Raw genomic sequence first — 14259 nt, 5'->3', positions numbered from 1 at the left:
GCAGGTAGCCCGACAGAGGACTCGATCCCGGGTCTCCAGGACCACACCTCGGGCCGAAGGGAGCGCTAAACCACTGAGCCACCCGGGCTGCCCAGCATCATGTTTTCAAGGCTCATCTACATTTTAACATATATCAGTACTTCTTTCATCTGCCGCCCCTCCCTCTGCCCCACCCCCACCCTTTTTTTTTTTGGTGGTAAAATTCACTTAACACAAAATTCACCGTTTTAACCATTTTAAAGTGTACAGTTTGGTGGCATATAGTACATTCACAAGGTTGTACAGCCTTCACCACTGTCTAGTTTCAGGACATTTCATCACTTGAAAGGAAAACTTTCCCTCTAAGTTGTTACTCCCTAGTCCCTGCTCTTCCTGGGCTTTGGCAACCACTAATCTGCACGTCTGTCTCCATGGATTTCCCCATCCTGCATGTTTTGTATACTTGGAATTTCATATACTTGTGACCTTTTGTGTCTGGTTTCTTTTACTTAGCATAATGCTTACTAGGTGCATCCATGTTGTAGCACTCCTTCCTTTTTTTGGCTGAATTCTATACATTGCATTGATATATGCCACATTGTGTTTATCCATTCATCTGTTGGTAGACATTTGGTTTGTTTTTGGCTATTAGGAATAATGCTGCTGCTATGAACACGCCTGAACAAGTTTTTATGTGGACAAATGTTTTTAAATCTTCTCAGATACAGATACCTAGGAGTGGAGTTGCTGAATCATATGGAAACTCTCATGTTTAACCTTTTCAGGAATGGCCAAACTCTTTCCCAAAGCAGCTGCACCATTTTACCAGTCCTGCCAGCTTGCTATAAGTGTTCCAATTTCTCTACTTCCTTGCTCATTTGTTACTTTTTTTATTATTATTATAGCCATTCTAGTGGTATGTTTTATTGTTGGATTATAAAAGTTTTTTATGTATTGTAGACACTAGACTTTTAGGAAATACATAATTTACCTGTATTTTTTTCCATTTTGTAGATTGTCCTTGAATTTTCTTAGTGTAAGCACTCAAGTTTTCCATTTTTGTGTAGTCTGATTTATCTTTTTTCTTTTTTTTTTTTTTCGTTTCCTGTGCTTGTAGTGTCATACCTAAGAAACCACTACTTAGTCCAGGGTCACAAAGATTGATACTTATGTTTCTAAGACTTTTATAAATTTAGCTCTCACATTTAGGTCCCTGATCTTTTCTATGTTAATTTGTGTATATGTTATGGATTAGGTCAGCATCGTTCTTTTGGACGTGGATATCTACTTGTCCCAGCACCATTTTTTGAAAAGACCATTTATTCTTTCCCCCATTGAATTGTCTTGGGAATCATTGGGAACCATTATTGGGAATCACTTGGCCAAAAATGTATGGGTTAGTGCTATAATTTGATTGAGTCCTTTTTGAAAAAGAAATGTTTGTAACTCTGTGTCTTATTATCATGACTATTTTTTTTGTTTTAAGATTTTTATTCATTTATTCATGACAGACACAGAGAGAGAGAGGCAGAGGGAGAAGCAGGCCCCATGCAGGGAGCCTGTCATGGGACTTGATCCCGGGTCTCCAGGATCACACCCCGGGCCGAAGGCGGCATTAAACCGCTGAGCCACCAGGGCTGCCCTATCATGACTATTTTTATATTAATCTTGCCTCTCGTTAATAATTAAATCCATTTTAGTTATTGAATTGACCTTCTCTTGCCTGTCTGAAATGGGTCTTACTGGACTAAAATCAAGATATCACAGGATTGTATTCTTTCTGGAGGCTCTAAAGAAAAATATTTTCCCTTGCATTCCAGCTTCTAAAGGCTGCCCACATTCTGTGATTCATGTCCTCTCTCCATCTTAAAAGCCAGCAATTGCAAGTCAAGTTTTTATCTCTTCTTCCCTGATTCTTCTGCCTTCCTCTTCCACATGAAGACCTTTATGATTAAGCTCACCCAGATAACCCAGGATTATCTCCAGTTTTAAGTTCAGCTGATTAACAACCTTAATTCCACCTGCAACCTTCATTCCCCCTTGCCATGTAACATAACAAATTCACAGGTTCTGGGAATTAGAGTATGTACATCTTTAAGTGTGGACAGTTTTCTGCTTGCCACAAATGGTGACACTAATGGTGGATATATGATACTATGCATTTGTCAAAACCTCTAGGATTTTATAGTAGCAGAATAAGGCTGTGCCCCTTCTAAAGATGTCTACCTCCTAATCCCCAGAAACTCTGAATAGATTACTTTACATGGCAGATGGACTTTCAGATGTGATTAAGGTTAGGTCCTTGAGATGGGGAGAGTATCATGGATTATCCAGCTGGGCCCCATCTAATCATGAGTCCTTGAAAGCAGAGAGCTTTTCTCACCTATAGTCAGAAGGCGATTTGATGACAGAAGAAGAGTCAGAGAGAGTCAGAAAAAGGATAAAGATAGTTTCAGATAGTTCTGTATTAAAATTTTGTACAGTGATTCTCATGATCAATATGTCTATTTTCATATGTGCTACTTACATAAGAGCACTTGTGCTAAGTGGCATGCTCCAGCCACAGTTAGTGAAGCCACCCACACCTGTCAGTGTGTCAGTGGCATTTTGCTAGGGCATCATTTCCCTGCAGTAGAAGCTATTAGAACCCTGAAAATTTTCTCTGGGTGGCTGCCCCATGGTGCAAGTAGCATGCAGCTTTCCTACAATGTCAACTCAAGACAGTATCTGTCTGCCATCCATTATAATTTGAAGAGTTTACTGGAGTTTCTAGATGGGGAGAACTCTTGACTAGCCACAACTTTGGGAGAGATAGACACAGAGCCATGGAATAGGACTGCTTATCACTAAAGCAACTAGGTTGGATACATTGATCCTCTTTGAGAGAGATAGAGAGGTTGTGAGACCAGTAAGTGAGTTCGAGGAGGGGCAGAAGGAGAGAGAATCTCAAGCAGACTCCGTGCTAACTGCAGAACCGCAGAACACGGGACTAGATTCCACAACCCTGAGACCATGATCTGAGCCAAAATCAAGAGTTGGTTGCTTAACTGACTGAGCCACCCAGGCACTCTGAAAAGTTTTTTAAACAGGACATTTTTCTGTTGGCCAGAACCACAGCATTGTGATATAGATGCCTATCCTGTAGAGTGAGAAGTCTAGCCTTATTTAACAGGTCACTGGTCAAGGGATTTCAGTATAATCCCTTTTTTCTTATCTTTGGTAATTGGGGTGTGTGCCTCTGAATATAGCCCTCAGGCTGTCTGTTTTAGTATCTGCTGCCCTTCTCATAGAAATTACCTACCCTTGCCAAACCAGTTCCTTCCTTATGCAGTCCCCAGTCATTTTTCCTCCCTCTGTCATTTTTCCTCCCTCTCTTTTAATAGAAGTTACTATTGTATTGATCCCTTAATAAAGTCACTAGATGATTTCCTTTTTATGTGTATGTGTTCTCTTTATAACACGGTGGTTAGTTCTAATGCTATGCTATCTTTTACTTTGTTGATAATCTATCTCATAGCTCTCTCAAAGTACATACTTGAGATTTTTATTACATGAATAATTATATATGCATCTTGCAACCTGCTTATTCTCTTCTTAGATATTAATGATGTCAAGCGGCTGAAACCTGGCTACCTGGAAGCTACTGTGGACTGGTTTAGAAGGTACAAGGTTCCTGATGGAAAACCAGAGAATCAGTTTGCTTTCAATGCAGAATTTAAAGATAAGGTAATGCGTCATTTTGACGTGTAGCTTTAGGCCTGTTTGTATTGAGAGTAATGTAGCTATTTTATGAACCATTTAAAGATTATATGATCATAAAACAAGTGTTTAAAGACATAAGTGAGACAGCCTTAATATTGATTTATTCATTTAAATGTTCTCTTCTGTTTTTGACATGAGGAAGTGAATTCAGAAAAGACAGAGTTATCAGGCTTTGGGAAACTGCTAACAAGGAAAGAACACTTATCTGTCGTTGTAAGGCATATCTCTTCAAATTACAGGATTTTGCAATGGATATTATTAAAAGCACTCATGACCATTGGAGAGCATTAGTGACGAAGAAAATCGATGGAAAGGGAATCAGTTGGTAAGTAGTAACTCTTCTCTGCATGTTTAACACAACAAGCACATCAGCTTGCTCCAAAGGTTTTAATGACATAAGCACACTGTATCATTACATTCCCTTAGAACAGAGATAACTGGTTTTGTCATTCAGTGCTAAAGTGAGTAGGAAGGTAGATATGTAAGCAACTGAAAAGTACTCGTAAGATACTCTCTGAACAAGTACAAACTAAAACCATAAAGGGAGAGTGAGATCAGAGCTTCATGAGGGTATCGAAAGGCTTCCTCATATCGGGGTGCTCCGAATGTAGTGAGTAAAACAATGTTGAGTGCAAAGTTTTTCTGATATAAATATGTAAGATGCGCTGCAGCTAAAACCAGTATCTACCACGTACACAAAATTTACTACTGCTTATAATAATAGCTAATATTTGGTGAGCAGTTGAATATTTGCCAAGTATGTAGCAGGGAAAATAAACTTAACCAATGTCCTTCCCTGATAAGTGTTTTAGAGTTAGGACTCACATCCAAGCCTGTCTGGCCCCCAAACCATGGTCAGGATCATATACTTCCTCTTGGGTATGTAAAGATTGACAAGAGAATGCCCATTATCACCACTTAACTAATGTTCTTGAAATAGTAGTCAGTGAAGTATATAAGGGAAATGATGTGTTTTGATGCAGGAATATTGGAAAAGGAGGAGCAAACTGTCACAGGTATATGATTTTGTACCCAGAAAACAATAGGAAAAGTAAAGAATTCAGCAAGGTGACCAACTACAAAATGAATATATGTGTATTTTGATAGCTTTCTATACAAATGGTAACAGAAACTATAGTGGAGGAAAAGGCCCCATACAGAATATAGTATTTAAGAAATAAAACATAACCACGGTATAAACAAGACATCGGTAGGACCCAGAAGAAGAAAACTTTAAGACTATTGAAGAATATAAAATCTGTTGAATGAAAAGGAAGCTATGTTTGTAAATAACATTTCCGTTTCATTAGAAGAAATTTGCATGTGAAAATAGCGAGGAAAATTCTGGGGGGTAAAATGAGGTAGTGGTGGTGGGGTGGAGTTATCTTTGTCCTGTTTAGTAATATTGTTTTCCTGAAAGTTTGATGTTGAAGAAGAAAGTCAGATCACTCAGTCCTTTAGAGTTTGGTAGACCCACAGAGGTAGAGGAATTTAGTTTATAACAAAGTATTACAGGTGGAGGGTTTTGGACCTCTGGCTGTTTAAGAAGACAGGCTAGATCTCGATCTTGCTCATATACTCTTTTTTTTTTTCTTGAGATTTTATTTATTCATGAGAGACAGAGAGAGAGAGAGAGAGAGAGAGGCAGAGACACAGGCAGAGGGAAAAACAGGCTCCATGCAGGGAGCCTGATGTGGGACTCCATCCCGGGTCTCCAGGATCAGGCCCTGGGCCGAAGGCCACGCTAAACCGCTGAGCCACCGGGGCTGCCCTCCTATATCCTTTTATCAGAGATGCATAGTGGCATCTGCCACCATGTGCTGCCTGTTTCTTTTTCTTTTTTTCTTTTTTTTTTTCTTTTTTAATATTGTATTTATTTATTTGAGAGAGAGACAGCACAAATGAGGAGGAGGGTCAGAGGGAGAGGGAGAATCAGGAGCCTGATGAAGGCCTGGCCCAACCCTGAGATTATGACTTGAGCTGAAGGCAGTTGCTTCACTGACTGAGCCACCCAGGTGCCCCTGGCTGTTTCATTTTGTGTCTCAAAGGTGCTGTAACTGGGCAGGTGGCTCCCTGAGTGCCCCTCAGAAGCAGTTCAGCACCTTTTCTTACATTTAGCTTTTCCCCCCTTTTATGTTAACAGGGTGCGGTCTGTTAGTACTTGAGTTTGCAGCCCTTGACTTACATCAATATTCAATTCCAGACACATAAATTTTGATGTGAAAAGATTCTCGAAAAAGTATAATTGAATTTCTTTATTAGCTTATAGCAGAGAAGGCCTTTCAAAACAGAGCACAAACTCAAAATCCATACAAGATACGGATATTTTTATGTATCAAGAGACAGTTTTTCCCAGTTGTATTTTTTTATTTGAACAAAACACAACAAAGGGCTAAATAGCTTGTTCAAGTTGGTAAGAAAGACTAACAGCTCGATAGAGAAAAAAGGTAAGAGAAGGAAGTTTACATAGAAGAAGGTATACAGTCTGACTCATAATTTAAAAAGCAATTCAGGGGCATCTGGGTGGCCCAGCTGATTGTCTGTCTTCAGCTCAGGTCATGATCTTAGGGTCCTGAGGTTAAGCCCTGCATCGGGCTCCCTGCTCAGTGAGGATGTGCTTCTCCCTCTCCCTCTGCCCTTGCTCATGTTCTCTTTCTTGCTCACTCTCTCTCTGTCAAATAAAATAAATAAATAAAATCTTGGAAAATAAAATAAAATGCAATTCAGCAAGATAATGGTATCACCCATTAGACTTGCAAAAATTAAAAAAAAAAAAAAGATGATAGCTAGGGATACCAAGAACATACATATGTAGCTGCTAAGCTATAGATGGGTATATCTTTGTAAAGGGCAATTTGACAGGATCCAGCCCAGAAATTAAAATTTCATGTATGGGATCCCTGGGTGGCTCAGCGGTTTAGCGCCTGCCTTCAGCCCAGGGCGTGATCCTGGAGTCCCAGGAACGAGTCCCACGTCGGGCTCCCTGCATGGAGCCTGCTTCTCCCTCTGCCTGTGTCTCTGCCTCTCTCTCTCACTCTGTGTGTCTATCATGAATAAATAAAAAATAAAATCTTTAAAATATAAAACAAAGTAAAGTAAAAAAATAAAATTGCATGTATTTCTTCATACCACCACTGCTAGGAATATATCCATAGTTCACCAAGATCCATGTATAAGATGGTGTCATTTATAATAACAAAATGTTATGTAATATAATGGTTATGTACATCTATGTAATAGAATAGTAATTAGCACATTCAAAAATCTCTATATATGTTGATATGGAATGATATCCAAAATATGTTAAGGGAGAAAAGCAAAGTTCCTAGTAGTATATTTAATAGGATCCCATTTATGCAAGATAAACACCCACCCACCCACATGCCAGCATCTGTATTTATATCTAAATTTTTTTTTTCTGGGGGAAATAAGAACTATAAATTGCCTTTGAAGACAGTCATCTGGAGAGGAGAGGAAGGAAGGCTTTCATTTTATGATTGTCTGCATTTTCTTTTTCTTTCTTTCTTTCTTTCTTTCTTTTTTTTTTTTTTTAATTTAAGATTTTATTTATTTATTTATTTATTTATTTATTTTTTTAATTTTTATTTATTTATGATAGTCACAGAGAGAGAGAGAGAAAGGCAGAGACACAGGCAGAGGGAGAAGCAGGCTCCATGCACCGGGAGCCCGACGTGGGATTCGATCCCGGGTCTCCAGGATCGCGCCCTGGGCCAAAGGCAGGCGCTAAACCACTGCGCCACCCAGGGATCCCAAGATTTTATTTATTTATTCATGAGAGACACAGAGGAAGGCAGAGAGAGAAGCAGGCTCCATGAAGGGAGCCCGATGTGGGACTTGATCCTGGGACTCCAGGATCACGCCTTGAGCCACAGGCAGGCACGCTCAACTGCTGAGCCACCCAGGCATCCCTAGATCATTGTTTAAATCTCTGAATTCTAAGAGGTGAAACTTTTCTATCAAAGCACATGGATACAGTTTATCAGAGTATTTTCCAGAAATATTTCTCTGGGAACCAGGTGTTGCTCCCACTAGGACAGTTTATCTCAGATCTTTCACTAGCACTGATAGGAACTGATATATTTTTTGTTTTTGTCTAATTAGGAAGGATATGTTTCTCATTTTATTTTGCATTTCTAGTTATTTCAGTGAGAATTACAGGGCATTCAGTCATTACAGGGCATTTCTAAATTTGAACTTGTTTTGGGTGCTTGAATAAAAGTGGCAACAAGAATAACTATGCCTTGGCAAAATAAATAGAATATATAATATAGGTGGAGAAAGCTTTCAACTAAATCAAACTTGACTTTCATCTGGTCTACCATCTTCAACTTTGAAAAAAAATTATTTTTCATTGGGATGTAATTGACATAACATTTTGTTAGTTTCAGGTATACAGTGTAATGAGTCGATTTGTACTTATTACAAAATGATCATGGTAAGTCCAGTTAACATCCATCACCGTACATAGTTACAACATTTTTTTTTCTTGATATAAGAACTTTCAAGATCCACTGTCCTAGCTACTTTCAAATATGCGATATGGTATTATTAACTATAGTCACTATAGTTACATACCCATGACTTAGTCATAACTGATCTTTGGCAACTTTGACCCCCTTCACCCATTTTGCTCACCCTTCACCTCACCTCAGGTAACCACCAATATGTTCTCTATATCCATGAACTTCGGTGTTTTTTTTTTGTTGTTGTTGTTTTTTGTTTTTTTTAGATTCCACATATAAGTGAGATTATATGGTATTTATTTTTTTGTATGACTTATTTCATTTAGCATAATGCCTTCAAGTTCCATCTATGTTGTCACAAATGGCAAGATCTCATTCTCTCTTATTGTGTGTGTATATACTACATTTTCTTTATCTGTTCATTCATCGGAGGACCTTTAGGTTGTTTCCGTGTCTTGTTGTAAATCCTGCTACGGAACATGAGGTTTTCCATTTAGTGTTTTTGCTTTCTTCAGACAAATACTCGAAGTGGAATTATTGGATCATAGGGTAGTTCTATTTTTAATTTTTTGAGAACTCTTCATACTGTTTTCCATAGTGGCTGCTCCAGTTTGCATTTCCTCCAAGAGTGCAAAAGGGCTTCATTTTTTCTACATCCTACTAACACTTGTTATTTCTTACCTTGTTTGTGACAGCCATTCTAACAGGTGTGAGGTGATACCTCATTGTGGTTTTGATTTGCATTTCCCTGATGATGAGTGATGTTGAGCATGTTTTTATGTATTTATTGGTCATCTGTATGTCTTCTTTGGAAAATTTCCTATCCAATCCTCTTACCCATTTTTTAATCAGATTTTGTTTGCTATTGAGTTGTTTGGGTTCTTTATATATTTTGGATCTTAACCCCTCATCAGATATATGCTTTGCAAATATTTTCTCCCATTTAGTAGGTTGCATTTTAATTTTGTTGATGGTTCCCTTTGCTGTGCCAAAGCCTTTTTAGTTTGAAGTGCTCCCAACTTACAGATTTTTGCTTTTACCTTTGCTTTTTGGATAAATCCAAAAATTTATCCTCGAGACTGATGTCAAGGAGCTTACTGCCTATGTTTTCTTCTAGGAGTTTTATGGTTTCAGGTCTTACATTCAAGTCTTTAACCTATTTTGACTTAGCATTTGTGTATGATAGAAGATGGCGGTCCAGTTTCATTCTTTTGCATGTGGCTGTCCAGTTTTTCCAACACCATGTGTTGAAGAGGCTGCCGTTTTCTCATTGTATATTCTTGGCTCCTTTTTTGTAAATAAATTGACCTTATACAAATGGATTTTATTTCTGGGCTTTCTATACTGTTCCTTTGATCTATTTATCTGTTTTTATGCTAATACCATACTGCTCTGATCGCTGTGGCATGAAATCAGGAAGTGTGATGCCTCCAGCTTTGCTCTTATTTCTCTTTTTTTTTTTTTTTTAATTTTTATTTATTTATGATAGTCACAGAGAGAGAAAGAGAGAGGCAGAGACATAGGCAGAGGGAGAAGCAGGCTCCATGCACCGGAAGCCCGATGTGGGATTCGATCCCGGGTCTCCAGGATCACGCCCTGGGCCAAAGGCAGGCGCCAAACCGCTGCGCCACCCAGGGATCCCTGCTCTTATTTCTCAAAATTGTTATGACTATTCAGGGTCTTTTGTGGGTCCACATAAATCTTAGGATTGTTTGTCCTGTTTCTGTGAAAAATGCCACTGAATTTTGGTAGGGATTGCATTGAATCTGTAAATTGCTTTGGGTAGTATAAATATTTTCACCATATTAATTCTTCCAGTCCATGAGCATGGACTATCTTTCCATTTATTTGTATTTTCCTCAATTTCTTTTTATTAAGGTCTTATAGTTTTCAGCGTACAGCTCTTTCCATGGTTAAATTGGGATGCCTGGCTGGCTCAGTCAGGAGAGCATGCAACTCTAGATCTTGGGGTTATGAGTTCACGCCCTATGTTGGACATAGAGATTACTTTAAAAAATTTATTCCTAGATATTCTGTTCTTTTTGTAACTGTAAATGTTACTGTTTTCTTAATTTCTCTTTCTGATTGTTTATTACTGTGTGTGAAAAATGCAACAGATTTTTGTATATACTGATTTTGTGTCCTATACCTTGAGTAAACTTGAGATTCAGGAAAACCTGACTTGAATCTCATCTGGTCTACCATCTCAACCTGCTGTTTTTTAACTAGTAAGAGACCAGCTTTGTTACTGTGACTCATGACTACTTCTGTTTTGTTTGATAGCATGAATACTACGGTGTCTGAGAGCCCCTTCAAGTGTGATCCTGATGCTGCCAAAGCTATTGTGGATGCTGTATGTAAAACTTTTCCTTGAACGAGAGCATACCTGGTGGCTAAAAAATTATGATGCTAATGGGGAGAGAAAGTACTTCTCTCAACAAATATTGGAGTTCCTCCTGCATGCATGTTATTGTGTGAGGTCTTGAAACCACAAACCATGAGCGGACCCAAGTAGACCGTGGACTGAAGGGAGAGGCTGGGAAGGGCCCCAGTCAATTCTAAATGGGAAAATAGTACAATTATAACAATCAAAATGATTCCAGAATGTACTAACTAACCCAAATACCTGTGTACCTATCATAAGCCCTTTTTCCCAAAGGAATTAATGGGAACTTACTGGACTTGGTTATAGCAAGGACTAAGAAAGTGGCCAAGTTTCAGGCACCATGCAGGAGTGGCTCATAATCCTAGAAAAGGCTTTCTTGTAAGGTAGTCGACTATTCATGAAAGAAAGAATTTTAGCTTGTATTATTTTTAATTATTTGATTTAGATTAACCAAAAGACTGAACGAGGTAATCTTATTCTCATTTATGATATCCAATAAGGAAAACAAAAGAAAATGAAGTCTGACTTTGTACTGCCTTGTAAATGGGGTATGGTACAAGGAAAAAACATTGAAGCCTGTATATTTAGATTTATCTTTATATATGAATTCTGACAAAGTTGAGATGAATAAGAAAAATTGGAAGACAAAAACCATTAGTTAATATAACTTTTGAAAGAGAATACTCTGTCTACTTTCTATGTATATGTATGTATATATAAAATCATTATATAAGCATCAATCAGTTATTTCAAGCAACATCTCTATTTATTCTCCCTTGTGCAATTGAAAGCTAAGAGGCCTGAATTGGTTTTTGGTAGTCGAATGAACCTTGCCTTGTTCCTATATGTTATAAATTATTTTTAGGACCTAAAAATTGGGAAAGTTATCTTCTGTTCAGATTCTTTCTAATTTTTTTATTGGTATACTTTTCTTTTTAGCTTACTTGTTTTCTGGAATTAGACTAATATATTTTAATATTTTATTTTAGTTACCGCCACCATGCGAATCTGCCTGCACAGTACCAACAGATGGTAAGATCTATATTCTAGTAAAATTACACTAAACAGTATATGTGTGGGAAAATTATATCTGTCTACAGATACATATTACACACCACATCCACAGAGAAAGAGAAGGAGGGGGGGAAGAAACATTTTTAGAGTTCCATAAGTATGTGGGAAGAAAGATGGTTATAACACCACCTTTCACGCCACCCCCCATCACAGCAATTCCCAAACTATGACCCACTGTTCCCCTCTGGGTTTCAGGTAGATGCCTTATGAATGTTGGAGCAGGTGGGGCTCTGGATTCCCATCAGGCCACCAGCTGCTTCACCCAGAAAGCAGTTTTCTCTCCCTTGAGGTTTAGAATTCTCTGTAGGGGGCAACTCTGTCGGGACCCCTCTCACTTCGCTCACTCTCAAATTAAAAAAAAAAAAAAAAAAAAGAATTCTCTGTAAGAGTCTTCTGGTGAGAATCACATATATAGTGATTAGTATCAAGAGTGAGAAAGCCCAAAACACTGTTTTTGCTGCAGTGAAACTTAGGTGTAAGTTTGTTTTAAGGTAATCCATGGTAGGATACGTTAAAGCAAGTATGGTATTCTTTGTTATAGTTTGACTGTATTTTGATTTTTTTATTATTATTTAAAAAATTTTGAATCTTAATAGAGATTCTAATTTGGTTTTCTTTTCTCTGAATGCAGTGGATAAGTGGTTCCATCACCAGAAAAACTAAGGAATATTCTGTGGAATACAAGCTTGATATTCCTGCATCCTATTCATGTGGAGTATTAGATGCAAAAGTAGTAGCTTTTCAAAACTTTAAATTCATAGAACTAATCTAACTAAAGCAAAATTCTGCTGTGACCAATATATTCAGGATGTTATATATCTAAAAGCATTCTTCATATCTCAACTAAGATAACTGTTAGTACACTCTTCAATATCAAAGCAGTTGTAATTTGGAAGTCATTTGTGAATAAATGTGCAAGATGAGTGCATATTGGATGTATATGTTTACCATGTGTTAGAAAATAAAATTATTTTGCTGAAACTTCATTTATAATATTTTTACTTTAATCTGAAGCCTGACATTACCAAACAGGCATGCATGCTATTTGGTGTTTGTTTTCTATCCATGATCTTATAATTTAATTTCAAAATTATTAGACTAAAACTGACTTTTAGGAACCTGAGAATAAAATCCCTTATGTTTACAGTAGTCTTGATACTATATTCCTACTGATTCCTAGCATCTCATTATAAAGCAAAAGCTTTTAAACTTCTGTCCTATTAGTGAAAAGCAAAACTTTGCTCACCTTTTGAAATGATATAGTTACCTTTTTTACTTCTTGAATCAGCAAATTGGATTCTTAAGTCATTTGTGTTGTATTCTGAGATATCCACTCCAAATAGCTTTGTGATTAAGGTCGTGGTTTTTGGAGATGTACAGACCTGAATTTTCAATCCTAGCCCATCTGCTTTTAACTCTGTAATCTTAGGTCAGTTAACCCACTACCCAGCTTAGGTTTCCTCATTTGTAAATAAGATGTTACTCATGTAATGTCCTGTATTAAGTAAATTTTTTAATTGAAATTTTTTGAGATGATTGTGGATCCACATGCAATTGTAAGAAAGAGAGTCTCTCTATACCTTCCCATTTCCTCCAAAGATATGATTTTGCAAAACGATAGTATAATATGACCACTTAGGACACTAGCTTTGATACGGTTTGCTGATCTTATTCAGATTTTCCAGTTTTACCTATGCTCGTTTGTATGGCATATTGTTCTGTACAACTGAATCTCCCATGTATGTTCTGGCATCCTACAAGACACTGAACAGGTTTGTTTTGTTTTGTTTAACATTTTATTTATTTGAGAGAGAGTGTGTGAGAGAACATGAGTGGGGGTAGAGGCAGAGGGAAAGAGAAGATACAGACTCCCTGCTGAGCAGAGAGCAGGGCTCTATCCCAGGACCCTGAGATCATGACCTGAGCTGATTAACCACTGAGCCACCCAGGTGCCCCAAGACATTGAACAGTTCTGACAGCATACCTTCGTCTTGTCCTTTTACAACCACACCTTCCTCTTACAGGTTCTCCCCACCCTCATCCTTAACCCTTGGCAACCACTAATCTGTCCTCTATTTCTACAATTTTGTCATTTCAAGAATACTGTATAAATGGTACCACACAGTGGGTGGCCATGTGGGACTGGCTTTTTTCACTCAGCATAATTCCCTGGAGATTCTTCTAAATTGTCGCATGTATCAATAGTTCATAGCTTTTTATTCATCCCTTTTTATTGCTAAGTAGTATTCCATAGTAGGCTTACTCTAATTTTTGGCTATTACATGTAAAGCTGCTGTGAACATTCCCAGACACATCGGTGTGTTAGCATCACCTGTCACTGTGATTGCTAGGTGAAATGATGGATGCGTGCTTAGTTTCATAAGAAGCTGCAAGATTGTTTTCCAAAAAGGCTGTACTAGTTCACATGTAAGATAATTACTGCTATTTTGCTTTTTATCCTGTTTGGTGTTTGCTCAGCTTAGGTCTGTAAATTTGTGTCTTTCACCAGATGTGGGAATTTTTTAGCAGTATTTCTTCAAATACTCTTTCAGCCCCAACTGTACTCTTCCTCTC

At 37.8% G+C, this 14259-nt stretch overlaps 1 protein-coding gene across 1 annotated transcript in view; it reads left to right on the top strand.

The window, feature by feature from the left end:
- The window catches only part of PPA1 (inorganic pyrophosphatase 1), a 36463-nt gene extending 23792 nt beyond the window's left edge, over positions 1–12671 (top strand). The window contains exons 7-11 of the mRNA XM_025434693.3: positions 3578–3705; positions 3981–4066; positions 10509–10578; positions 11601–11643; positions 12317–12671. Coding sequence (XP_025290478.1) covers positions 3578–3705; positions 3981–4066; positions 10509–10578; positions 11601–11643; positions 12317–12348 — 359 coding nt within the window. The 3' untranslated portion in view covers positions 12349–12671. The remainder of the gene's footprint in view (positions 1–3577; positions 3706–3980; positions 4067–10508; positions 10579–11600; positions 11644–12316) is intronic.
- The last annotated feature ends 1588 nt before the right edge of the window (positions 12672–14259 follow it).

The sequence above is a fragment of the Canis lupus genome, chromosome 4 (assembly GCF_003254725.2).
Source record: "Canis lupus dingo isolate Sandy chromosome 4, ASM325472v2, whole genome shotgun sequence".
Taxonomy (NCBI): domain Eukaryota; kingdom Metazoa; phylum Chordata; class Mammalia; order Carnivora; family Canidae; genus Canis; species Canis lupus.
The sequence above is the reverse complement of the archived record's forward strand: the minus strand, read 5'-3'. Positions and strand labels throughout refer to the sequence as shown.